The 26,782-nt window shown below is 39.9% G+C and overlaps 1 protein-coding gene across 1 annotated transcript in view; it reads left to right on the plus strand.

Moving 5' to 3' along the window:
• The window catches only part of LRP5 (LDL receptor related protein 5), a 124,790-nt gene that overhangs the window by 6,040 nt on the left and 91,968 nt on the right, over positions 1 to 26,782 (plus strand). The window contains exon 2 of the mRNA XM_054275426.1: positions 24,805 to 25,201. Coding sequence (XP_054131401.1) covers positions 24,805 to 25,201 — 397 coding nt within the window. The remainder of the gene's footprint in view (positions 1 to 24,804; positions 25,202 to 26,782) is intronic.

Raw genomic sequence — 26,782 nt, forward strand, 5'->3', positions numbered from 1 at the left:
CTTGTGCTTCTGCACCTCTGGGCAGATGAGGAGTAGGAGTGGATTGAATGAACCTGCCTAGTGAACTCTGGGCTTTGGGAATCAAATACTGTTACTATTATGTGATTTTGCAGATGTTCTTTTTCTTTTCTGCTGTTTAGTGCTGGTTTTAACTAAATTAAAAAATAAAGGAGTAGAGAATCTGAGAAGGTTCAGATGATGAAAGTGTACAGTGCTGCTATAATCTATCAGTTGTTGATACATCATTTGAGAACTTCTCTGGAATTCTGTATGTATTTATGGCTTAAGCCATATAGTCCAGGGCTTGAATTAGGCACAGATTATGCTTACCAGCAGTAATACGCTTAAATTCTGGTCAATAACTTCAGCATGCCTTCTGTGGAAATTGTGATTTCAGTTTCACGGATGCTTTTTCCAGTCCTTGTACTGCTTTTCATTAATTTTGCACAAAGACATTATTTTCTGTTCTTCCAGATTAAACTTGTACTAGCTGGGCTTAAAAAGGGGAAAAATATTTAGAACACAAGAAATCTAATTAAATGGTGTGATTTGGTTGATTTTTTTTCTTTGTTATTACACAACATCATGCTGTAGAGTATGGCAATCAAGAAAGTCAAGTTGCTTCCTTTTGGCCTTGCTGTAGGAGATGAAATTTTTTTTTAGTGGACTTTCCATGATCAGAAACTGATGAGAATTACCTTGTTTGTCCTTAGTATGTGGTCCTGAAGCAAACAGCTGGGCTGTGCATGGAGTTGGTGAAGATTTCATAGGGATCCCACCATGACACATCTCTGGGGGCTTTCTGGCTTATGCCACCTGTATCTTGATTTCTTCTAGTTGGGATTTTTTTCCTTGTTTCTCAGACTTCCTAAATAACACATCCTTTAAATCTGTTCCTTCAGGTAAGACTGAAGGGTATTTTTTGTGACATTGAGTGAGTGGTCTGCCAGCTGCGTTATTGTTTTGAGGTTTTGCTGTTCCTTGCACCCGGTGGGGTGCTTGGGGACTGTGTCATGTTGTTTTCCTGCAGCCCATCATTTCTAGGGTGTTGTGAAAGCTGTGGCATGTTCCTGTGTAACCAGACTTTGTCTGCAGAGGCTGTTGAGTGTTGAAATCTGTGTGTCAAGTTTAAGAAAGTCTTCCAAGCTGATTTCTCTAGTTTTAGTTCCATAAGTGGAGCAGAAATGATACTCAAGGCAATGTGAAAGGCCTTATGTCTTTACTGTAATTATTATTGTTCAAGGTTTATTTTCAAATAATTAATAAGGGACAGTTTCTACAAGTTTTTGTGCAGATACAAAAATAAGATTTTTGGGGCAAAAAGTGATTGCTTTAGAAGGACAATTGCAAAGCCGTGGTATTTGGAAATGTTTCTGCTGCATATTTGTTTTCACAATACTGTTTTTAGTTCTGTGGTGGTTTGACCTTGTCTGGATGCCAGGTGCTCACCATAGCTGCTCTGTCTCTCCCCTTTTCGACTGGACAGGGGAGAGAAAGTTTAACAAAAGGCTCACAGGTGGAGATAAAGACAGGCAGAGATCACTCACCAATTACTGTTATGGGCAAAACAAACTCAGCTTGGGGAAATTAGTTCAACTTATTGCCCATCAAATCAGAGTAGGATAATGAGAAGTAAAACAAAATCTTAAAAATACCTATCCCCCACCCCTCCTTTCCTCCCTGGTGTATTTAATTTTATTCCTGATTTTCTTCCTCCTCCCTGCCAGCAGTGCAGGGGGACAGGGGAAGGGGCTGCAGTCGGTTCACCACGTTGTTATCTACACAATAACTTGTTTTTCCTTGTTAATTTCCCTGGGGACACTCCCACCATCACCCATGGGCCTTGGTCAGCAGCGGGTCCATGCTGGAGCTGCCTGGCATTGGCTCCATGGCACATGGGGGAAACTTCCAGCAGCTTCTCACAGAAACCACCCCTGTAGCCCCGTCTATCACCAAAACATTGCCACACCAACCCAATACAGGCTCAGTCACTTAGACCAGTGTCTTGCTGATGCCAGGGAAATATATTCTGAAATAGAGCTGTCTTTTTATCTGTGTTACATTTCATTATAGAGGAAGAGAAAAAGAGGGAGTTTGCCTCTGGGATAACAAGCTATCTCTGGTGATGACAGTGAATTACTCAAGGAAGAAAAGGAACGAGAGGGTATGAGATTTATTCTCTGTAGTATAACAAGGCAATGTCTATATAACATAACATACTTGGTATTCTTTCTTAGCACTTGAAGCTAATACAAAAGTCAGTATGCTGTTTCTTGAACTTCTCAAAGCAGCAGAACTTAAAAACCAAACCCCTAATCCTTTGTTTTATAGAAGGTGTCACCTTTGGACACTGAATCATAAATTACCCAGTGTTAGATGTGTATTGGTCCCTACTTACATTGTGCATATTGGTCCAAGAGCTTTGGAGGCTTTGTGTAACTAGTTATTTCAAATAAAGGGTCACTTACGTATTGTGTCCCTTTTAAGGCATTTTACTCATGGCCGCCAAGTTTCCGATTTTCTCTGTCACCTTTTGCTTTTGTTTTCAGTTGTTGAAAACTTTCTGGTTTTAGAAAAAGCTCAGAGTAGAGCTGTCTGCCTTATAGGAATGAATTTTGACATTAAATATGATATAAATGACACAAATAGTTTTACTTTTGCTTTAGATTTTTTCCCTGATTGCTTCCCCTGCTTGAAATTCAGCAGCCTGAAGTATGAGGTGTTAAAGCATCTATGTTTTTTTTTTCCAAAGGGAAAATGTTTTAACCTCAGAAATCTGTATTGCTGACTTACCTGGATGTGTCTATCTCAAAAGATATAGAAGCAAATTAAACTGCTGAGTTATTTGTGTTCCCGAGTGAAAGCTAAGAGGATGAAAATGCACATGGGTGGCATTTTCCATTTAGAAAGTCTGCCCAGCTGTGGATGATTAAAAAAAAAATCTATACATTATCTGCATCTTCAAAAGCTGAGTGAAAGAAATAGGCAGTTAGGGGGAATTTTTTTCTGTCTGGGTTTTAACAGTGTGTTTTTTACTGTCTGAATGTGGTAGACTATTACTTATGTTCTAAATCTCCAGTTTGCAGGTGTTCAGTGATAGAAAGGGCATACTCAGATGCAGTTACACATCTGGACTTAGTTAGGCAAGCTGCATAGTGAGAGTAGGGAGGGTGTGGCTAATGCAGGCACAATTATTGTGGAGCCTCAATATATTGGAATTGAATCACTTGCAGTCCTTCCCTGCCCCTAAAAATAAATTTGGATTTTCATCTCATCTGACCTATCTTCAACAGCCCTCCCATCCTGAGCCACAAAACCCTTGACTCAATGTCAGCTGTGGCTTTGGAACCTGCACAGGAGGAGGAGGTTTTCTGTGATGCTGTTGAAAAGGTGCACTTTTCAATAGCAAAAGCACCTTTTTGTTCCTTCTGTTAGTCTCCTTATGGTTACTAACAGAAGGAATCATCCTCCAAAGAGTGAGGAAATATTCCTCGAGGCTTTTTGAATGGAGTAACTGAATTCTTAAGGGTTCTCCTAACTTAGTTTCTGTGAACATTGTAGCTAATGGTGAAATTTAGAGAAATGATTGGAGACCAGCAGAAATGTGAGTGTTGGATATACTTGCAGTGAATAAACCATGATCTACAGGTGTTCAGTGAGAGCCACAGGCAGCTCAAGTGAGTTCTGTAGCTTGTGTAGCTACCAGACCATTCAGTTCTCCTGGAGCAGAGACAGTTGCTCCTAGTTCAGAAAAATGCTGCCCTAAGCAGAAGTAATCTTCTGCAAGGTCCTGGCTAGTTTATGGTGAAGTATTTACACAGGGAAGGTTGTGAGACTCTGGGGGGACAGGGTGGTGGTGGTGGGGAGGTTTTCCACGTGTCTGTGTGTGAGCATGTATGCCATAAGTATCTATGTTCTCACATGCTTACACATCTGGCTAACTAGTTTCTCCTGCTCTGTTTTTCCCCCTTTCATTTTAATGGCTGTGTTATTGAATAACCTCCTGTTTCTGAAAAAAAATCTCCATAAGTCAGAAAACCACAACCATACTTTTTGTGTAAACTTGAACGCCTGATATTAGCTGTTGATACAGAATTTTAAGGAGGAGAATTTCACAGTTGGCAAGTATGGGACTGGAATTCAGAATACCTGGATTTGGTTTTGGTGGTGTTACCAAAGCATGCCTTGAAGTATGTGAACTCTTAGCATTTTGAGAACAGGTGACAGTGATACAGAAATATTCCCTGAGTGCATCTTGGAGTGATTTACACAAGAAGCACCTCAGAGCCATCTTCTCCTGTGCATTTGGTTTTTAAATAACCATCTAGGAGTGAACCTGCTTTGTTTGACTCCATTGCATTGTTCTCTTGATAGCTGTTGTTCCATTAGAGCGGAATGAAGCCTCAAACTAGCAGGATGATAGGTACGGTATTCCTTAAAAGGCAGGCAATGAATATTTATTAATCAAAATTTTATGCCTGATCAGTGTTCTGCACCTAAATATTTGACCTTGCATAACCACTTTCCTTCCCTTTTGCAGTCTTTACAATTTCTGCATGCAGTATCACTTTCCTATATTGGTAGTATTTCTTCTTAACTTGAAAGCTCTTCTAGGCAGAGATCTCGTATATTGTTTTTAAAACTTTCACCTGCTTTCTTTGTGTTGTTCCCCCCTCTCCCCCAGCTGTGTGAGGAACCAAGGCTGCTTAAGGCTGAAATGTCTGTAGGTGGGTAATCTTTATTATCCAGTGGTCAAGAGAACTCTTGGGAACTTGTTAGGTTACTTCCCTAAGTAGGATGATGAAGCAGCATCGTTGAATGAAAGGCAGAAAACCAAACCCTAAGCAAAACAAAAAAGCAGCCCCAAACCACCCTTCTATTTCTGGCAGTTTGGAAAAGCTGCCTGCTGTCCCTTTAGCATGTGGCTCCACTAACACTGTCTGCCCGTGACAGAATTGGTAAAACTGGAGAAGCTGCAGCTGAGTGTGTGTTTGAGGATTGCTGCTTTTCATTCAGTCTAGGGCACAATGGAGAGAAGATGCGCATGTGGAAATACTTTGCTTGTGATCTCCATTGATGTTATCTCTCAACTTGCATGGTCCAAATTAAGGTTTTCATTGTTACCTGCAAAAGATCTAAGTGATCTAGGATTCATTTACCTTGGGTGTTAATCACCTTGACACATCTGGTCCTTCACCATCCTGTGACAGTAATTAGTTCATGGAAAAGAACTCTGGTTTCTGATTCCCAGGTTGTGGAACTCCTGGCATATGGAGATAGAGCACATCTGGTGCTGGTCCTCAGAGGCAGAACACAGCCAGCCCAGAGCTTATTGCATGTGGGGAATGATGCAAGTGACTTGTTTTCTCTGAACAATGGCTATGGGATCTTTGTGAGTGTTGGCCTCTTGCCTGTTGGGTGTTTTGGTTTTGTTGCCTTTTTTTTTCCTCAGGAAGTCTGTGTGCAATGAGGGAGGATGTGGAGTGCTGTAAGGTCTTGATACAGCTGACTTGGTCCTCCAAGCAGTCTTTGCTTCTTGACAATGGTGCTCTTATATATGCAAAATGCCTGCTTCTGCCACTGTAGGAAACACTTGGTAGATACAGGTACAGGGGTCCTGTCTTTTGTGCTTTTCTGACTCCTGGGATTCTGTGCAGTCGGTGTTGCAGGGCCAGAGCAGGTGGTTTTCTTTCTAAAGGAGATGTTCTCAAGTGTTCAACTTTGAGCAACTTACTTGGGGCCTGTTAGAATCTCCTTCCTTGTACAGATTATAAGGCTTTTGTAGGGTAACAAAATTCACTTTGAGTTAGAATATGAATTCAAAATCTAACAGCTATTCCACAATTACTTCCCCTGGGGTGCTTGTATTTTGGAATGGTTTCCCCTCAAAGATTAGTTCTGGAATACTTTATTATGGTCTTATATTCGTCTTGGTCTTGGAACTCATTTCACACTGTGTGGATTGAGAGCGCGTTACAGGCTCGTGTTACTGAATCTGAGCATCTGCTGGTCACATCTTGATGGAAACTGGTTCATTGTCACGGTTGTTTATAACATGTCACATTTCAATCCACTTGTTGATAGCCACTTAGGACCCTTTTGTCCGCAAATGGTGGTTTGTGATGGGGGAAGCCTTCCAAGAATCTGTGGGAACACTGGGTCACAAGGCAAGAGTGTCCTTCAGACACATTTGGCCCTTGATTGGCAGTGAGGCAGAGGTGGGTGGGAGGACTTGTTTGAGTGGACAAGAGGAAAAATGTTGATTTGCTTGGGAAGCCAGGTGTAGGACAGGTACACTCAACTTGAATGTACTAATGTGAGGTAGGAATTTGTTTGGTTCCTTGTAAATTCTGCTGTTCTATTTTTAAATTACTGTTAAATTCTCCAGGTGTTTAGATCCCTGACCATTAGTTGTGAGGAAGCTGCTTTACATATTCTTTCCTGCTTATTTTGAATCTGTAGCAGCAGGTTTGTTTAGTTTTAGTTTTTTGTTGTGTGGGTTGGTGGTTTTTGGGGTTTATTTTTGGGTTGGGTAGGTTTTTTTGGTGTTTTTTTTTTTTTTTTACTCATTTAAATTTTATGAATAAAACCTTGGTCTCTGTTGGAAACTACAATGACTTCAGGTGTCTCTCTGTTGATGCACAAGTGCCATTGCTGTTGCAAACCACTGTGTTGGCAGGAAGTGATGAGTGGGTCAGTAAAGATTCACAGCATCCAGGGATGATGTTCCATTACTAATGAAAAGCTTTTGCTTGTTTTCTCAAGTCTTGGGCATCAACTGGAGATTGTGAGGAGGTTGCAGGGATAAAAATATAACTTGTCAGCTGCTGTGCTCTGAATTACAGCTGCAGTGCTTTCTCCTGTGCAACTTGTCTTCTGCTATATTGTGAGGCAGAAGCAGTACACCAAATTCTACAAAAACCTCTGATTTTCTTCAGGAACTAATACTGATTTTTTTTTTCCCTTTTTAATTTGAAGTGTTTTATATGCAAGAATAGAGCAGTCAAGCACAGTGGGGAATGTTTAAATGTTATGTGCGCACACTAAAAACTGCAAAAAGAAATTTTAGCACCAGTTTGTTATTCTAAAGTCTGAATTAATGTTGGCTGTTTATAAAAGGGAATGGACTTCACAGGGTTATTTTCGTACTTAATCTTCAGCAGGACACTGGGAACAGATTATTGTGAATATTTGAGTAACTTGTGTTTGTTCAGTGTGCTTGGCAACATTTCTTTTAATGAAAATTTAGCTTTTAAGCTATTCAAATTCAATCCCAAAACTTTGGCCTTCACCAGGAAGGTAAGATGACTGGGAAGAAAAATCGGTGTGGGGTTTTTTTGCTTGGTTGTTTTTTTTTTGTTTGGGTTTTTTTGGGGGGATTTTTTTTTGCAGTTATTGATGTGTATGATGTCAGTTGTAAGATCTCTCTTGTGTATGCGACCAGAAGTGACTGTGTTTTATTATCTTTATTCAGAAAGACTTTGAAACATGGAGTGTTAATTTATTCAAAGCCTTGTCATAAATATTGCTTAATCCTGAGAGGAGAATTTTTGCTGGGATGATCCCAAAACACTGACAAATAGATGAGTGTACAGCAGATAGGCAGGCAGAGAATGCCTTCTCCCACGTTTGGCTGAGCAAGTGCCGAGTGGATGGTCAGACTCTGCTGGATCCTACAGATCTCCCAACTTCATCTCCACCTGTTGCACTTGCCAAGCAGTAATGGTTTCAAAATTCTTCCCAGTATCTGAAATGGCACAAAACTTCCTAGTTCTGACAGCTGCGGGTTCATGTAACAAAAAAAAAAGATTTCCTGAAACTTGTCTATTGACTACCTCAAAGCACATCTCTCTATATCTTTGTAAGATTGGCACTACCAGAAAAGTAGTTTGATTTTGAATTTGATTTATTTGCAGTTTATTCTTTAGGTTTTACTTATTTTTACTCAACAACTGATTCCCTTACTGCTTCTAAATACTGGAGAATAGTTGTGTGGGGCTTTTTCCCCCTCTAATACAATATATAGGCACAGATCATGCAAGTGAAGTTGCAACAATGGAATACTGTTCAGTGAAGTTACCAATTTTATATATTTTAGATCCTACTGGGAACTTTTGGTAACTGATGGTGTTGCACAAAGCCAGAATGAGATTTTTGGCAACTGGTGTAGATTAAGACAAGGCTGTGTTGGAGTGTTTTGCCCAGTGGTTTCAGTTGAAGCAGCATTCTGCTTCAGTTCTGTGCTCCTTCTAGTGACAGCACAAAAATGTGTGGCCATGTAGTAAACTAGGCCTGAAAGTAACCTGCTTGGTTGTCTTCTGTTATGTGGGATGCCTTATTCTTACTCATTGTTTTAATTATCATTTTATTGTTTTAACTTCCTTTTCCCTTAAGTTCTTCTGGCACCAGTCTCCCCCCTCCGTCAAACACATTATTAATAAATCCCTGCATCAGAGAGGAGAAAGAGGGAGACTGATCAATGACATAGACTAAAATGGGACTTAAATCAAATTTTCTCTAGTCTAATAAAACTGTGATACTGAAAGATCAAGGATTTGATGGGTCTAACATATCCAGCTTTGAAGGAAGGATGATGCCACATGTTTCAATGCAATTCACATGTTGCACAGCCTGTGACGTTGGGGGTGTTGGGAGTTCTTTTCTAAATAAAAAAAAAAATCTAAGCTCTGTGTGTTATTTTTTGCAAGTCTTTAATTGTTTGTGCTGCACCTCATTAGTGACAAGAATAGCATCTTGGAGAATCTTCTGAGCAATAAAGAAACGGAGCATGTGTTCGCATTTATAGTGTGATGTGATGTGAAGGAGGGTTAATTGTATGGATTAACTGTTCTCTGGAGTAGATAGATGTTTTCTCCTTTGATGTTGTGGTGTCCTTGGACAATTAATGCATGAGCTGAAATTTTTTGGTTTGAAAATTTCGGCTTAAGTAGCCTTTAGAAATGTTTGGTGTCATTTGATGTCAAGTCTTATTATCTCATTAGCATATATATATATGTGTGTGTGTGTATGTGTATATCTATATAAAAATGTCCTCTGCATTATGAGGTTTTATAAAGGAAACGACTTAATGCTATAATCAGTGGAAAACATTCTTGAGAGGTTTTAGATGCCCTAACTTCCTCCGAGTAAAACTTAACAAAGCTGATGTTTCTCACATGTTGATAATAACATTGGGGAAATAAAGCATCTTCTCGTTACAGAGCTTGTTAAAGCACAACAGTGAATTGGTGATAATGACTTGTAGTTACTGGCCCCTGGGTGGCTTTTATAAAGTAAGTTGGTGGTTTTGAATCTCCTTGCTGCAGAGGTGATAACATGTATTGCACAGTACTGCTCTACATTGCAAGTACTGGTCACAGCAGAGACACAAACTTCTGAATTGTCCTCGAAAGTGAGTTACTTCCTTCACCCATATGAAGTCTGTTGATATCAAGTGTGACCCATGGTAATTAATAGAAGACTGCCATAAGTAGGGAGTTCTGGATTTTAGGTCCCCTTTTTAAAGGAGAAAAAGTTTTAATTTTCATTTGCATCTTAGTTCATCTCTGTACCAGATAAGCTTCATAAAAGACTTTCCTATTTCCACTTGGTGCTACTATTGTTGCAATATTACAGTATTTTCTGCAAGGACAAGTGATGGCTGCCTTAACTCTGAGCAATTATTTAGTTACAGGAGCTGCCTAAGTTTAGTATAGAAGCAAAGGGCTTTTGTCAACTGTGCTTCGAGTTAGTGTTTGTTTGGTGTGGCTTGGGATGGTGTTCTTGTTGGTAGGTGTTTTTTTGAGGAGAAAGCAGTTTTTCATAAAAAGTGAATGCTTTTGTGGTCTAGTTTACATCTAGTTTTTAGAGAAGGTAAGTTTTTCCTCTAGTTTAACAATACTCTGGCTGTTCAGCCTTCTCTTTCAGACAGTCCATCAAAGGTTAGGTGAATGCAGACAACATGTTCAATTTTCTTGCATTTGACAAATTAAATTTAAGGTGTCTTCTGTTTGCTTTTGAAACTATTCACATAAGTCTTACATTTGGGGCATAATATATTTTTAAACAAATGTTCCATCTTCATCAGTATGTAGGAAAAAAGCCCTTCTCTTTGCATGTAAATCTGTGGGTTAAATTTGGTTTATAAGCCCCTATTGTATTATAAGAGGACAGATGTTTGTTTTGTATTTAGTCATTGTCGTTCATACCTGGAGGGAGTTACTTAAATGCAAATGCTCATTTCTTGCATGCATTTCATGTTTATTAACAAACAGTCTGCTGCACAGTCTTGGTTATAAAAATTTAAAATGCAGTTGGTACTTGACAGTGTGCTGGTGTTTGACATTTCTGGATTGGAAACATGATTTTAGGCTGTGGGTCACACATAGCTTTTTGTATTAACAGTTGTATTTTGTGGAGTTTTTAATAAGTAAAAGGATATGCACTTGTCTAATAGGGAGGATGGGATCCAAGACATTTTAACTCCAAACCAGTCTGCAACAGCTGGACATAGAAGAGATGCAGAGCTGGTTGTAATAAGCTTACTGTGCTAAAAGGCTTTCACCAGACAGAGGACAAATGGCACTGCTCCTTAGTCCAGCTGTGAGTGTGTTCAGTGCTGGGCAGAGCATTGCAGTGGTGAGTGTGTTACTTGTGCTCTGCCTCAGACTCCCAGTCTGCTGTCTGAAGGACTGCAGTATTTGTTAGTTTTTCTCAACTGTTGTGTGTGGTTGAAATGGTTGTTTGGAATACCATTCTCTGAAATGCCCTGGATGTTTTCAAGAGAGAAGCGTTCCTGTTGTGAAAGTCCTGGGTCATGTCTTCATTGCTGAAACAGGTGTTGTTACTACACTGATACTGCGATCTTGATGGGAAATTCCTGATAGAGTCAGTGCAATCCTGTGCAGCTTATGAAATCTTGGGTGAGGAGTGAGATAATGCTGCTGGCTTTCTACTTGATGTAAAATTTCCAGTTCTCCTCAGGCACCTTTACATTAAAATAACTATCTCAATGGAAAATTTACATCTTCCTCTTTAGCAATGAAGGCACAGCCAAGCAGTGCAAATGAAGGCTGGAGAAAGGCAATATGGTGCATGAAACAGAATGGTCAGATGACTCATGGCCATACATTGCTGGAGTTAGTTTTGTTATAGAATAAACAAATGCATTTTTGTCTGCCCTCCATGATACTGCTTCCTTGTGTAATGCTAACAGGCTTGTGCCCTTCCTTCTGCAGAAATCCTGTTGCTGTTTATCAAAAATCCTGTTTCTTATTTGCAGTACACCTTGTCTAGCTGCAAAGGAATTGAAGATTTGAGGTGGCTGAGATCATTCCTAAACCATTCATCGTAGTAAAATCTATGCCTTTTTTACAAAAAGGATCGCAAGGTAGCTTGAGGTATGAGAAAATACAATTTACTCTGCCTGGAAGAAAACCACAGGCTGTAGTTCTACTGTGGTCCTGATTAGCACACTGGGCTCTTGCCTTGGATGTGCTGTGGACTGCATGACCCTTAATCCTGGTCCTCTGTGGGTTTCTTTTCATTCTTTGCCTTGTGTTTGTAGACAGCAGGTTTGTCAGCTGTGACAGTCCTTCCCAGTGTGTGCCCATGGAGTCCTTCAGGGTGCAAATAACAATTCTGGTTGTAGGTGTCTCCCTAGTAGGAATGACCACAGTTCATGTTGTGTAAAATTTGTTATTGCCTGTTTTTCCCAACCTTGTTTCTCTGCAGGGACAAATTTTACTTTCTTCTGATCCCCCCTTCCCCCCCTTTATAATGAATTTCAGGTTTTATTAGACATTCATTTCCTTTCTTGTTTGGGGAAAGGCAGATATGTGTTGGGTTAGAACAATAATTGGGCTTGACTGTTTATACAGGTGGGGAGATCATGTAGAAGGAAAAGGAAGAATTAAGTCTTGAAATGACCTGGGAAGAAAACAGTGATTTTTTTTTTCTTTTTATTTCTTAGCTCTTTTGCAGTTAACCTGCTGTCAAAGCTGAGGTGCACCACCATGCTTTTTTAGTTCCTCTCCTACTTTGTGTTTCTGTAATATGAGACAATCAACAACATTGTGGCAGCTTCCCTTGCTATGCAGTGCAGACAGTTAATTTCTTATGCCACTAAGATGTTATTGAGACTCGCATGAAAATTTCAAGAGACAAATAAGGCTAACTTGAAAAATAGGTTATAATTTATTGTAGCTCTACATGGAAATATTTAAAAATCTTTAGCTTGGGAGGTTGTTCATGGCTAGGTTTATGCCTAAAGCACAGCAGACCTGTGCATACCAATGTATTCTTTTTTATAAGCACAAAACCTCTTCTAAAGCTCCTTCCCCTGAGCACTGTGTGGACAAGACACAGCAGCACAAGCGAAGGTGCTCTGCAGGTCTGTCTGCTATATTCTGTCTGCAGCTGAGCTGGGCAAAGAAGTTGCCTTATTGCTTTTTATAAAAAATCTATATGCCTTTTGAAACCAAGATCTTTTGACAGGATCAGCTCAAGGAAAGCAACTGTGTGTGCAGTCAAATGGGCAGATTTCAGGGCACCAGAACATCTGTGGTGTGGTGGGAGCCTGGGGGATGGGGAGTAACATCCCACTGGAGAGGGGCAGGAATGGGTGGCCAATTCAATCGGACAGCAGAACAAAACCCTTCTGACCCAGCCCAATGCAAAGGGCATATTTAAATCAAGATCCCTCCTAACACAGTGTAGCTGCAGTTTGATTTGAACAGTTTCTGCTTTTTTGCAGTTTTACAGCTTTCTCTTTGTGCACCATGCCAGCACTTCTTTACTATTGTTTTTAGTCTCTTTTTTGGGTTCTTCATCCTTGGTTATACACCACAGTATCAATAGGTGCATGTCACACAATTCTGCAGACACCAAGGAGAGTGACCAGTTAATAACCTTAAGATGACACAGAGCAGTAATTAGCTGTAAAAACAACAAAACAAAAACGTTAAACAGCTCCTGTGTAACTTACCTTTTAAAGCCCCAAATTTCCATTGCCTCTCAGGTTTTCTTAATTTTTAAATAATTATCTAGGCTCAAAACCTTTTCCAAAATCCAAATGAAGCATCCTGGAGCTGAATTCTAAAACGTGTTTCCTGTCTTGCGCATACAAAGGACGAGTCTATAAATTTAGGTACAGAACTAATGCAATCTGCTTTCTTTTGAATATTATCAACACTTCTCTAAATGTGGAGACTCTTTTATTCTGGAGGATTTGAGCTGACAACTGTATTTTCTGGAAATGTCCTTAAATTCTACACTGTGGAGAGAAAAATAACATAGATGATTATTTTATGTTTCTTCACCTAAGCTACCAGAAGATAATTTTTTTTTTGTAGTTCCATCAGTACAAACACTTCACAAAACTTGCATGACAAATGCTGACCTTAAAAAGATAAAAGGAGCCATAAGGAATTGATTTGGTTGCATCAATGTTCTTGGCTAAAGCAGAGTCATCTTCTGCAAGGAGTGATCTGCAAAGCTTGGAACAGGTTGTTCTGTTTATTTGCTGCCTTCGAGGTGGTCAATTAGGTATTACCAGTGATATAAGTACAAGCACAAGGTTACAGATTTCGTTATCTGAAATAACCTTTTCCACTTCATACTCTTTTTTTCCTCCTTCCTAACAAGCTCTCACAAAGCCTAAATCTTGAATATTTGACTGGAACGTAGTCTGCACAAAAAACAGAAGTTGTGTCTACAACTTGGCACGAAAACCTTCTCTTAACTTTACACCCTCTAAAGCTCAGTATCATGTAGCAGGTTCCATTTAACAAGGTGGTTTTATTTGGGAATATTCTTAACTGTTAGAAGAAAACCATGACAAATTGTGGAACCTACATTTGAGACTTGACTGCATTTTTGTTCCAATGAGTAACATTTGTCAGCAGCTGAATCCAGCACATGCTATTTCTGAGTCTCTTTTTCTGCAATTTGCAAATACAGTACATATTGTACCTTTGGTGGAAATAGAAATAAAATATCTTTTTTTCAGCTTTCTAAAGATTTGTGTTTTTTGGAGTTAACACAACATCTGGAACTGGAACTAAAAATTGGAAACAATTCAGATCAGAAACAAGCATACCTTTGTCAAGCCTGTATTTGTTTAAGTCCTGGATAAAATTTGCAAGCCAAATTTTCCGAATTATGTAGAACCACTATTTTACCCATTAAAAGTTTGGAACCCTCTTCACTGTGTAATCTACTATTATTGGCCAGACAGCTGTCTGCCAAACCAAGGAGGAATACTGAAAAAGAAAAAACAACAGAAAAGAACCTTGCTCCGATTGACATCCAGAATCTAAAAAGGGGACATAGCACTGTTTTTTTCCATTCGTGGATTGACCTGAACTGTTGTTCCCAGAAAAAGTCATGTTTAGATGTTCAAGGAAGTCACCCTCTTGTCTACATTCTTCTAAACCAGTTTATGCAGAAGTAGGACAAATCTTCAGTTTCCTCTGCAGTTTTAAAATTGTGGAGCATATCATGGGGGTGGGGGGAAATCCACGCCTCTTGCATTTAGAATAACAACAGGAAAATTGTTGCCATGTACTCTACATCACAGAATGTGAAACATCCGAGTATATTTTTTTCCTGTCACATCCCCCAACCCTATTTTTAAGCACTGCCTTCGGCACTCACCCATTTTGGCAAAGCCCAACAGTAGTATCGTGTAAGAGACAACTTCAGTGCCACTTCTGCTTATTCTAAAATCAGAAAATACCAGAAATCTCAATGGACAGGCTGTATCCCACTTTTGTGGGTACAAACAGAGTGCCATATTAATATCTCACACAGACAACAGTCGTGAGTCCTGTGTGGAATATGGTGAACATTGTTCTGGAATTGGGAGCTATTGTTGGTGAAGGTAATGGTATTAGGCAAAATGCAGGTTTGTACTTTAAAGAGTCATTAGTCAAAATGTGAAACCTCACTGACGGAACAATGACCCTGCTGTTGAAGTGAATGTGCCTGTGATAAGAATCTCTCTTTCTATGATGATATCTTGTCAGTGCTGATATCATCAGCTGCGTGATTTGGCTCAGAAAGTGGTTGTCAGAGACTTCTGAACTGAGCTTCTGGCAGAGGTAGGGGCACTGTGGGCTTTTTCACGAGAAACAGTATAAAGCAATACTTCTCTTCCTTAAGTGCAAGTAATTTGTCATTAAAGGTTACCCATACCATTAGTTTTCTTGGCCCAGGGTTATAAACTGTAAAAGCTTACAGCATCTTCTACTCTTAGGGGCAGCAGCACACATAGCATAGCTCTGTACAGCTGGAGGAGTGAACATCCAGGGCAGTAGTCTGTGATGGCTCTGCAGACGTTGCCTGGTACATCTTGAAATAGCAGGTGGTGTGTGGGAACTGTGACAGCCTTCCTTGTTTCACACTGTTCTTGATTTAACACTGAGGAGGGCTGGAGGCTGGCTGTGGTGCCAGTGGATCACCCGTGTGTGTGCGATGGGTTTCTGCTTTCCCCTTCCTCTGTTTTGACACAGTGTTGGACTCAAACATCCCAATGCAGACTTGTGAAGTGCTGCTGCCTACCTGTTCTTAGAGAAGGGAAGTTTTCACCTTTCCTGTAGAGTTTACTGTCTTCATTTAGAGTGGGATTTTCGGTGTACCTTGGGCCCTTTGACCATCATCATTGAAGTTTGATGGAAATTGTCAGTTTAAGCTCCTTTGGAGTTCAGTGCAGGTTCCAATCTCCAACCAGCACCAAGCTCAGAAGCTGACTTATAAGACTGGGGAAGGCTCAGTTTAGCAGCCATTTTCAAAGTACCAGTTTCCAGGGCTCGTTGGCGGTGTCTGTCTGTAGCCAATTCCCTAATCCCCCGTAGATCGTATATTTGTATTTAAGCTGTCACGTGCGTTGTGGTTCTTGAATAGCAAATTGCAGCAGAAGTCTCAGAAGAACAAACAAGTGGTGGTGAACAGCATGCTGCTTTTGGGAAAATCTCATGTATATTTTAACCCCTGTAAAAAGCTCAGGTGAGAACTTTCCTGAGGTCAGGAAGATGTGGGGGTTCTGACTGCAGAGATTTTATCTGCTTAACATTAGCTAGTCGGGATTGCATGAGGCTGCAATCCTCAAAACTGTTTGGCTGAACACCAGTTGTGCATAGCACAGGGAGAGATTGCCAAGAACCAGTTTTGTAACAATGTTTAGAAATTTCCTCTAACAATACAGATCAAATAAAAATTGCTTTATGATCTAGTGAATCATGTTCTTCTCTAAATGTTTAAAGTGCTTGCAAGTCTTATCCGATGAGTATCTCATTGTAAGTTGATGTGTCCCCAAATCACTGCTGATATTTTAGGTTTTGTTTAGTTTTTCAGTGAATCTTTAAATATGTTCTGTATGCGGCTTGGTGGTCCTTGTTGTGTTGTCAGCTCACATAGGCTTGGCTGTCCTTTCCAGCTGCTAAAGCTGTGCTAGAAGATGAAATATGCTGTCCTATGTAACCAATGTCAGTATTTGGTACAGCAGTACTAAGGGCAGTCTGAGAGAGCCATTGCCTGGTGCACCACGAGAGGCATTTGTGTGGTGTGCTTAATGGGTGGTCTTGGGAAAAGAGAGAGAGTTTGAGAAACACTCCTTTAAAGTGATGTGTCCACATAAACGTGGCATTGAACACATGTAGCTTGCTTCCAGGAGCTGCAGAGATGCAAGTGTACTGAATTACACACACTAAATCCACTAACTTGGCTTTTTTGACGTGTGAATTTTTTTTACTTGAAGTAGGTGATATAACAGGACAGAAGAATAATGAATAAATTCAGAGCATGTTGTTGGGTATTTTAAAAATATTTAATTGCCACCCAGCTAAGTAGAACAAATCCTAAATTTCATAATTTAGAACACCTTTGGACTTGTTCAGAGCATGCCCTTCAAGGACATACTTTGGCATCTCTTGACCAAGGGAAATGAACTAATTTCGGCCAGTGGAAATGAAATGGTATATAATCAGGGCTATATTTTGTTGTTACTGCTAACATTATTATTTAAAAATTAGGCTGCCAAACAAAACCAGTGGTCTGAAGTAACTCTCATCCTCCTAAAACCCTGTCATTATTGTGTGTGTGGGAACCCTATGCAATGTGAAAAATATAGCAAGATCTTCAAAGACTTGCCGCTTGTTTATTTAAAAAATAAAACAAAAGTAGCTCGAAGTTTATTTAACAATATTTTAACATTACTATTTGATAAAGCTACTAAATTCATCTCTTTTGGGAGGGCAACAGAAAGAGTGATGTGAGTTACTAGGAAGTTCAAAACTATTTTGTGTAAAACCTGGCATAAACACAGTCAATCCCAGACCCCCTTAATAAAGATTTTTGGGGAAGCAGTATAGGGAGTGCAGTCCACTGAACTATTTTTAATTTTATTTTTTAAAATTTTTTTTTAATTAGCTTTTGATTTCAAGACACATAAAAGAAACTGCTGTCTTGAGGCAGGAATTGACTGTACAAAAACCATACCTAAGGAATGGTTATCCAACTGCTATTAAAATTCACCTTTTGCAAGCAATTTTGTGGCTTCTGTAGTGTGCTCCAGTATCTTCAGAGCATGTTCCTCTCTGCATTGTGTCTGCATTCTCTTCCCCATCAATGAAAGCTGCAAAAGCCTAACCTGATGCAGTTCCTTCAGTGTGTCCTTTCTCCACTGGCTGAGAAAAACTGAACTTCAGCCTATTGTAAAAGTCTTTGCTGTTGGTCTGTTTTACTATATTTTTATCTCACAGCTTTCCCAGCTCCTCTTCTTGATGAGAACAAGCTTCATATGTTTTCTAAACCCACTTAAACCTTTTTTATATACTTTCTGTGGACCCTTTCCAGCTTGCTGCTGCTGGTAAACCAGATGTCCTTTAAACTTGCGTAATTTATTTACATAACCCACTTCCAAATATGTTTGTGGCTAAAGCCATGTAACTTCTTGTAGGTACATTAGTGAATGAACAGGTCTGCTTCTGCCTTAGCCTGGTAGCAGACAGATCTGAGCACTGAGATCCTGTCTGTCTTGTGGTATCCAAGATAATACTTAGCATATATAAACAAAACTTTTACCAAATATGTTTTATAATATGCGGTAGTGGCGTGGACTGGATTACTGCACACTGTTGTATGCCTCGTGTGACCATGTGAATAATTTAAAATATAGGCTGGTAAAGAGGAAAGTTTACAAAAATTACTGACTGTACACAATGTGTGTAGATGTATGATATTCTTAGTGGTCTCATCCTGAATTTCAGACCTTGTTCCTGAGTAAAATCAGATAAAATGGAAATGAATCCTCATTATTTGATAACCAGAACACCTCATGGCTTGAAAAGCAAAATTCCTGTCAAATGGATTGAACAGGAAGGGTTGGAGGAATGGGATGTAATTTGGAGAGGGAGTGTATTTTCATCTTCAAGTAGTGGTATAAACCAGCCGTCACTGAGAGGATCAGCTCACAGAGAGAAGTCTTAGCCATTCAGGAATGAAAAGCTGAGTGCATCACTGAGCCTTTTGTTGGAATATCTTCAAGTGCCTTACTTGAGCATGAGTGGCTTCACTGCAGCCCTTTGAGATAATTAATAGCAGAAGGAAGGGTATATTTGTAGCAGGAGGAATGAGTTTTACAAATTGTTGGGCTGAGATTCCTGTTCAAGTTCTTTGCTAAAGGGGAAGAAATGTGTGGGAGTGAAACCAAGGAGTTTTTTTTAGTCTTGTGCCCTAAAACTGCTACCACCTACCTCTGTGTTGGAACAAGAATATTCTGTAATTTAGGTATTACACTGGGAATTCACTTTATTTTCAATACTATGTTTTGAGGATGACAGCCATAGCCCTGTGTTCTTCAGAGGACTCCAGCTGGCAGGCTGAAACTTGGGTTGAGTACGTGCAGTTAGGACAGGAAGATCAACATTCAGTCTTATCTTCTGGTGTTGATGATTTCCCAGCACAGGAAGGACATTGACCTGCTGCAGAGTCCAGAGGAGGGCACCAAGATGATTAGAGGGATGGAGGACCACTCCCTACAAGGACAGGCAGTGAGAATTGGCATTGTTCAATATGGAGAAAAGAAGGTATTGAGTTGACCTAGCTGTACCTGTAGGGGCCTACAAGCAGGATAGATAGAGACTTTTTATGAGAACATGTAGTGATGAAATAAAGAGGAATGGCTTCAAACTGAAAGAGAATGGGCTTGGATTGGATATTAAGCAGGAATTTCTTTACTGTGAGGGTGGTGAGACCTGCAGCAGGTTGCCCAGAGAAGCTGTGGGTGCCCCATCCCTGTCAGTGTTCAAGGCCAGGCTGGATGAGGCTTTGAGAGACCTATTCAAAGGTCACCCTGCCCATGGCAGGGGGAGTTGAAAATAGCTGATCTTTAGGTCCCTTCCAACCCAGACCGTTCTGTGATCCTATGACATCCAAGGTCTAAGCCTCCATATGCTCCAGAGAGTTAGAGCTGGACAAGAGGGATCACTTTCTGTTGTAGAAGTGGTTTCTCCAATTAATTTATGGCTTAGGACCCTACTTACACAGTCTTGTTTCTGCACAGCAGCTATTTTTGAGTGTAGAGAGCTGATGCATGCTAATTCCATATCCTGCCTAAGAGTTTCCATAACATGGTGCAGCCTTGGGTGCAAAAGTTTTGACATGTTTGTTTTTTACCATCTTGCATGCCTGTGGTAGGGGTGTGTGGGGTTTTTTTGCTCTTTGGTAATAAATGTTTTTGTGGTTTGGGACATTGACTGCTGCAAGAATTATGTTATTCTCTCTGTCCAGCCATACAGATGGCTTAACCACAGAGATCTCCATTGCAATTGTCTTGTTAAGGTTTGAAATAATATTTAAAATATAAGTTGGTGCACATGCTGTAATTTTGGATGGCTATTTTCGCTTGTATGCTTATTAAAATGAGACCCTTGTTTTGTGTTGTCTGCCAGGTTCCCAAGATCCTCAGTTGCTTTTCTTAAAATCACAGTTAAACCTTTCCATGAACTTCAGCCTAGTTAACCAGTTTAAGAGCTGGTAAGTTAGGCTTTTCTCCTGTGCTATACGTAGGATTTGTATTTGTTCTGTGCTTCTGGTGCTTTCAAGGGTAGAAATCATGCATGTGCCTCAGTATTCTCATGTCTTTCTATTTTGGCTTTAAGGGGAAGGAGACAAAATGTAGGCATGTCAACAAGTATGAAGCAGTAGTATAAATATAACTTTTCAAAACTGTTGCTCAGCTTCTCTTAGAAGTGTTGCAGCATTGCAAAAAACCAACAACTGATGACAAATACACTGTTGATTATCATTCATGATCATCTTAGTATTAATATGTATGTTGAGCCCTGTCAAACTGGTTTTTAGAAAGCTGTTACTGAAACTAATAGTAAAGACCATATAGTGCATTTTTTAGTTGTTTGTTCCATATCAGTTTACTGATGCTGACAGGTACCCCTGAAGCACTTAGTAAAATTCAAGTGCTCTAAAAGGGCACAATTAAAACAATGGAAGTTGATGACTGAATTCAGAAACTGATACTGTTTGTAGTGGTGAATGAAATAAATTATACAAAAGTGTACAAATCCTCCAGTCTTAAGTTATGTCTGCACAAAACAACTTTCCTGATGCAGGTGAAACAGTTAAAACTTAGTAAATGGCCACGGACAAGGAATGAGTATTTGAAGGATCAAAGGCAAAGCTGGAAATTGAACCCTTGCTTGATTCCTACTTTGCCTGATGAGGAGTGTTTCCTTTTCTGCGGTTAATGGACTGATGAGAAGCTCTGTTTTCACACATTTATACAATAGGCTTCTGTGTAGATACTCACTTCATTGTCGAATCAAGGGTGTTTTCTGCTTAGCAGGAAAACCACAGGAAAATTGGTGGGTTTTTGCACAGAAATAATGTGTCTTTCTAGAATGAAGTGGTTTTGATCAAGTACTGCACGATCCAAGTAAGATTGTAGACTTGGTGCAAGAAGAAATTCTGTAACTTTGTGTAGTTCAGGCGCTTATCTCTTTAGACTTTATTTGAAAAATTGTTATATTTCAGAGTTTTTTTTTTTGTCTTGTCCAAAGACTGTGAACTGCAGCTATGTACAGATGTTTTAAATATTTCCTATTATGGAAAAAATATGAACTGTTCTAATTTTACTGAAAAAGAATACTTTTTTTGTGACTACATTAAAATGTCGTTTCAATTGGGTGATAATAGACTGGATATAAACAGTTTATCCTCCACATTCAGCATTCATCCTTTCACTGTTTATTCTTCTGTTTTTGCAGAATAGAAATAGTGTTTCCCTTTCCAAGCAATTTGCAGTTGTCAAGAGTATTGCTGATCAAAATAGAGCATAACATTCCGTGTTCTTCTGAGTCTCTTAACCTTCTAAACATGGAGTACCTTCTCAAGGAAGGGATATTTCCACCTGTGATACAAATAAGCTCATTAGAAGGTTAATGGTAGTCAGTTGCTGCTGCTTTTTTTGGATCTCCCCCATCCCTCTCCTCAGAAACTCCTGTTAACTTGCTTTCCAGTTTGCTTTGCCTTGTCAAGAGCTGTGCAGTAAAGAATTAAATGCATTAAGTGTAAGAGTGTTCTGTGGACCATCAAGCCTAGTTCAGGAATGAGAAGACAGCATGATTTAGGAGGAGATTGATCTTCATATTCTTGAAATGAAGTTTTGATTCTCCCTTCATGTGGGATTCAAAATAAGCTTGTACCATGTATGGATGGGATGACCTTGAATCTCTAGCATGGTTTATTGATGGCACAGGAAATTAAGTGTTTTGTCAATGCCATTTTTTGGATGTTTTTTGAGCTTTGTTTCTCATTCTCATGCCTTAAAACCTCCGTTGGTTGTAATTTTGTAGAGTATGAATATATATTTTGAATTGCTAAATTGTTGAGTTTAGTAATTTTATGAAATGAAATGCTATGTGTCTATCTTTCTAGAAACACATTTGATGTCTTAGCTGCGTCTTTCAGATTTACTGCTTATGAACTGGGAAAGCTGAGAATTTGAAAAGTTCTGTGAACTTGGGACGTCTTGGAAATTGTATTTCCAAGCTGCAAAGTTACTAAAAGCTGCAGAGTTACAAGAACTAACTTTGCCTGCTCATGAGCCATCACATTCTGACCTGAAGTGATAAATACAAGACAGTGAAAGCAGAGCATTTAAGTACTTTTCTGGCTTTTGCTTTATTTTTTTTTTTATTTATATGAGAGACAATGGCGTTCTTCAGCAACGTCAGGCAAGAATTACTGTAGAGAAACAGATCACTGGTTTTTGTTGGAGTTTGGGTATTTTTTTTGTTTGTTTGCTTGTTTGTTTGTTTTCCCAACCAGTATTGCTCTAAAAGGGCTCTGTAACCATTTAAAAAACAAAATTAATTTAAATAATATAAAATATAATAAAAATTTAAATTATAATATATATTAAATAAAATTTATTAAAATAGGCTAGTGGGGAGGAGCAGAGAAGTTTTCAGAATCAGAGTTCTGCTTCTCTTTTTGTCTTTCCCAAAGGAAGTGGGCTACTTGTTCTTTAAGGGGATCAAACCTGGTCGTTTTCAATGATCAATCAGTTTACGGGAGTGTACAGTGCAGTGAGGTTCTGACAGAGTTGCAAGCAGGGCAGTGTGATTTCCCTGCTGGGTGCTCATGGCCAGCACAATGTGGCTGCACTTCAGTCAGGACATCTCTGAAGGACAGAAGTGACAGAGAACACAGCAGTTAATGCCTTATCTGCCTGCTGCTGCCCCACTGAGTACAGCAGCGGGGAAGAAATCTGTTGAAAGGGATGGGGAGCTGGGATAATGTTGATGCTGATTGGATTAGACATTTTTCATGTCTGATCTTTAGTTAAGAAGCTGTTGAGTTCCTCTGCTGTTGATTGGACTTGATATTTCAGGTTCGTTTTTCCTTTGTAGTAGCATTAATAATGCCTTCAGCATGGAAATGTCTAGATGAAAATCCATCTATTCAGATTCCTCTAAACATGTTTTTGAGACAATATTTAAAAAAAAAAAATCTACATAGGATTTCTACAGCTTTGATATTTGTCTGGATGTAGGGCTGGTTTTGTGAGGCAGTGTGCATAACTTAAGAAGGTCTCTAATCCAAAGAATTTGTGACTTAGAGCCCTCTAACATGAAACTTCCCAAGTGCTCAAATGGTTTGATGCAGTGCCACTTAAAACAGACGTGGCAATGGGGAACCAATGAGCTGCAGAGAAGAAAACAAGCACTTGGTATTTCAGACTTTTTTTGTCTGTTTGCAATAACTAACCTGTTGGATTTTCCTCATACTATTCCTAGTGTTTTTAAAGATGACTGAGAGAAGGACTTGGCAAGTCAGCAACATTAAATAGGAGGAATACTGAGATATCATTTCTTAACAAGTAATTCTCCTCAAGCTGTATAAACTTTCTTGAGTTAAATATTGTAGAGAAAAAAGACACTACATCTTCAGTGAAACATTAATGATAACAATTGGTTCTCTTTGCTGTCCAGGATGCTCACTAGAACCACCAGGTGATGTAAATTACATCAGCATACTCTTCCTTCAAAAAGCAAAATAAAACAATCTCTTTCCTGGCTTAGGGGGAAAAAAACCCCATGGAGAATAATAATAAAAACTCTGAATTTTATGCATGTTTTTGAGTTCATCTGAAGTTGAGTTGTATATTCTGACTGCTGTCCTTGGCCTGCACATAAACATGTTAGCTGTTGTCAGGATGTGCAGAGGCACACACTCATGTAGCCAGAGCCAGAATTCACGAGACTGGCAATAGCATCTGCAGGGCTGTCAGCATTGCAGACCTGCAATTCAGACACTGTATAAACTGTCTTCTTTTTTTGAAATGTGCAGGAGAAATTCAATCTGAAAGACAATTTCAAGAAGTAACTCTTACATGTTACATACAGTAACTTGAAATTAAAACTGAAGGTAATTATATGACAGGCCTGAACCATAGGAGATATAATATATGCTGGTATTCTGTGTGTTGTTCCATGAGTAGCAAGTGATTGGACGTGTGCTGACTGTGCATTGGAGGCAGCCTGTTGGATGCAGGGGTTGCCTGTGAAGCTGGGAGGCAGCAGGTGACTGGTGTAGAGCTCCAGCAGCCACTGCCTGAGTTAGAAAAATTGGGGTGAGATTGGGGAAGCTGGGAAACCTTCCTGCTTTTGCTCTTGCTCCCTCTTTCAGCTAACAGCATTCTTCACAAACACCCCCAGCCCATGCCATTGTCTGCCTTCAAACTCTGTCTTCAATTTCTCTTGCTATGGTGCAGGAGAGAAGACAGGAGTTCTGAAACTCTGTCACAGTTTTTGCAGTTTGGGAGGGCACTTTGTAGGAGCATTTCAGGGTGTTGTGTTTAGTGCTGTTGGCTTTCAGCCTGCTGCTAAAAGGCCTCAGAGCTTGCTTTCTGCGTGTTGTTACTAATTCAGCTGGCTGAACCAAGCTTTTAAACCATGAACACTTAATTTGTTCTAATTTGTCTGTTGTTAGAACACAGACAGAAGGGGTTGTTGAAGGTATTGTTGAAAGGTCTTGATGTGAACTCCTAACTATGTGGAAGATGCTTCTCACATCTAGATAAAGAATTGGGCCTGCCCTTCCATCTCTCTTTTACACCCCTGTCTGACGTAGGGAAGGAAGAGGTTTTTAGATGCAATGACACTTGTGTCCTCCCTGCCCTGCCAGCCTGGGAGAAGAAATCCTCCAGCGCCACATCCATAGTCAGCTCTTGAACGCCTGTAGGTGCCTGCAATGCTAACGTGTTTCCCTGTTTTCCCTCTGTAGCGTCTCCCTTTCTGCTGTTCGCCAACCGGCGGGACGTCCGGCTGGTGGACGCCGGGGGCACCAAGCTGGAGTCCACCGTGGTGGTCAGCGGCCTAGAGGATGCTGCTGCCGTCGACTTCCAGTATTCACAAGGCATCGTTTTCTGGACAGATGTGAGTGAAGAAGCCATCAAGCAAACTTACATTAACCAAACTGGGAATGTGGTGCAGAATGTCATCATTTCTGGTCTGGTTTCCCCGGACGGCCTGGCGTGTGATTGGATTGGGAAAAAACTTTATTGGACGGATTCAGAGACCAATAGGATAGAAGTAGCTAATCTCAATGGAACATCTAGAAAAGTCCTCTTCTGGCAAGACCTTGATCAGCCCAGGGCAATAGCTTTGGATCCGGCTCATGGGTAAATATTAATTTGGCTTAAATGCTTAAATGGATACTGTGGTGATTTATGTTGAGTTTTTACTTCTGAAAAGAAAAGGAACACATAGCCTTTTGTTTCACTTAACTTTTTCCTGAGGTATTTTTCTCAAGATGTGTAACTGAACATATGTTTGAGCTTAAATATTTTGTGGCAAGAGATGGCAACCCAGACCTTGAGCCAAAAAGAAAAATACAGCTGGTTCTCAGGTGCCAAGCCAAATATTCGACCAGTATAATTACCTGGCTCATCCTATTGCACTTTTGAAAAGTGATTAATTTTCCAAGCATTTTATTGTGATTATTTTCTCAGTGATCTTGTTTAGTAAGTTAACTTTGATTTTATATGTGATGTCTATTTAATGTAGACAGCAACATGTGCAAGTCTGCATGTGTTGAAACAGGAATTCTCACTTGCTATGCTCTGGTAAACAAAATCAGGGTATTTTTAAGTGATGATGTTAAATAATAATGTTTGTGCCAGCAAGGGAAAGAATCAGGTGAAACTGGATTCTCAATGCTGTGAAGCGACCATGTTAAGAAGCAGTAAGAGTGCAGGCTGCATGCCTCAGTTCTTAAAAATACTTGTGTATGTGCATAGTTCCTCCCTCTTCAGTCTTCCCCAGAGTTTTGCATGTGCTGTTTGCTCTCCCTATGCACAAGCATTGCTGGTGTTGTGTCCTTTGGGCCTGGAACTTATTGCAGTGATGACTGAAGATTTGCTGTGCTAGATGGACCCTCATAAAACGAGGAAAGAGAATCAAGTGCTTTTCTCTCGTGTGCAGGGATCCATACAGGTGGGCTGGTTTGCCACTGATCTGCTGCCATTTTCACAATACTTTTTCAGAGACCACTTTATCTTCCTCTAGGGTCTACATAGGTAGGTTTCTCATCTGTAGGAAAATCTGGTATTAACTGATATTTTCACTGAGTCTGTCCTCAGACAATGATGCCGAGTTAATTCAAGGGCATCCTTGTAGGGCATTTATGAACCATAAAAATAAAGTATTTGGTGGTTTATCCTGCTCTGGAAGATGGACAGTTTCGTGAGAAACTACCTGCTTCAAGTGTGGGAGCAGTGAAGATGGAAACTAGGCAAGAGAGGGCAGCTGAAGATCACAGGTCAGCACTTCCATGCCACAGACTGGAACTGTGGTTGTTTTTGCAGTGTTTCCTGCGTAAGATTTTCCAGATGAATGTGAGGTGTTACAGGTACATTTATGATTAATACATAAAGGGTATACAAAGGCTAAATGAAACTGTGCGTACCCAAAGAAACAACATCCTCAGTTTTGTTGACACGTCAAATGCTGGAGCTGCCTGTATCCTTCAGATAATGGCTGGAAAGGTACAGCCATTACCAGTGGAAGGGGCAGTGGAGTGACTTTGTTGGGCCAAAGGACTTTTCCAGAGGGGCCCTTATCCTCCTAATCCTGCCTTCCTTGCCGGTGCCTTTAGGTGAAAGGAATTCTCCCCACAGCAAATTGTTGTATAAAGGAGTTTTAAATAAATTAACATATCAGGGTACAATCCTGTTGTACCCTGACAGCAAGTAATCTATCCA

The sequence above is a fragment of the Melozone crissalis genome, unplaced genomic scaffold (genome assembly GCF_028551555.1).
Source record: "Melozone crissalis strain CALT ecotype California unplaced genomic scaffold, PUWL_Pcris_2 ptg000018l_1, whole genome shotgun sequence".
Lineage (NCBI taxonomy): Eukaryota > Metazoa > Chordata > Aves > Passeriformes > Passerellidae > Melozone > Melozone crissalis.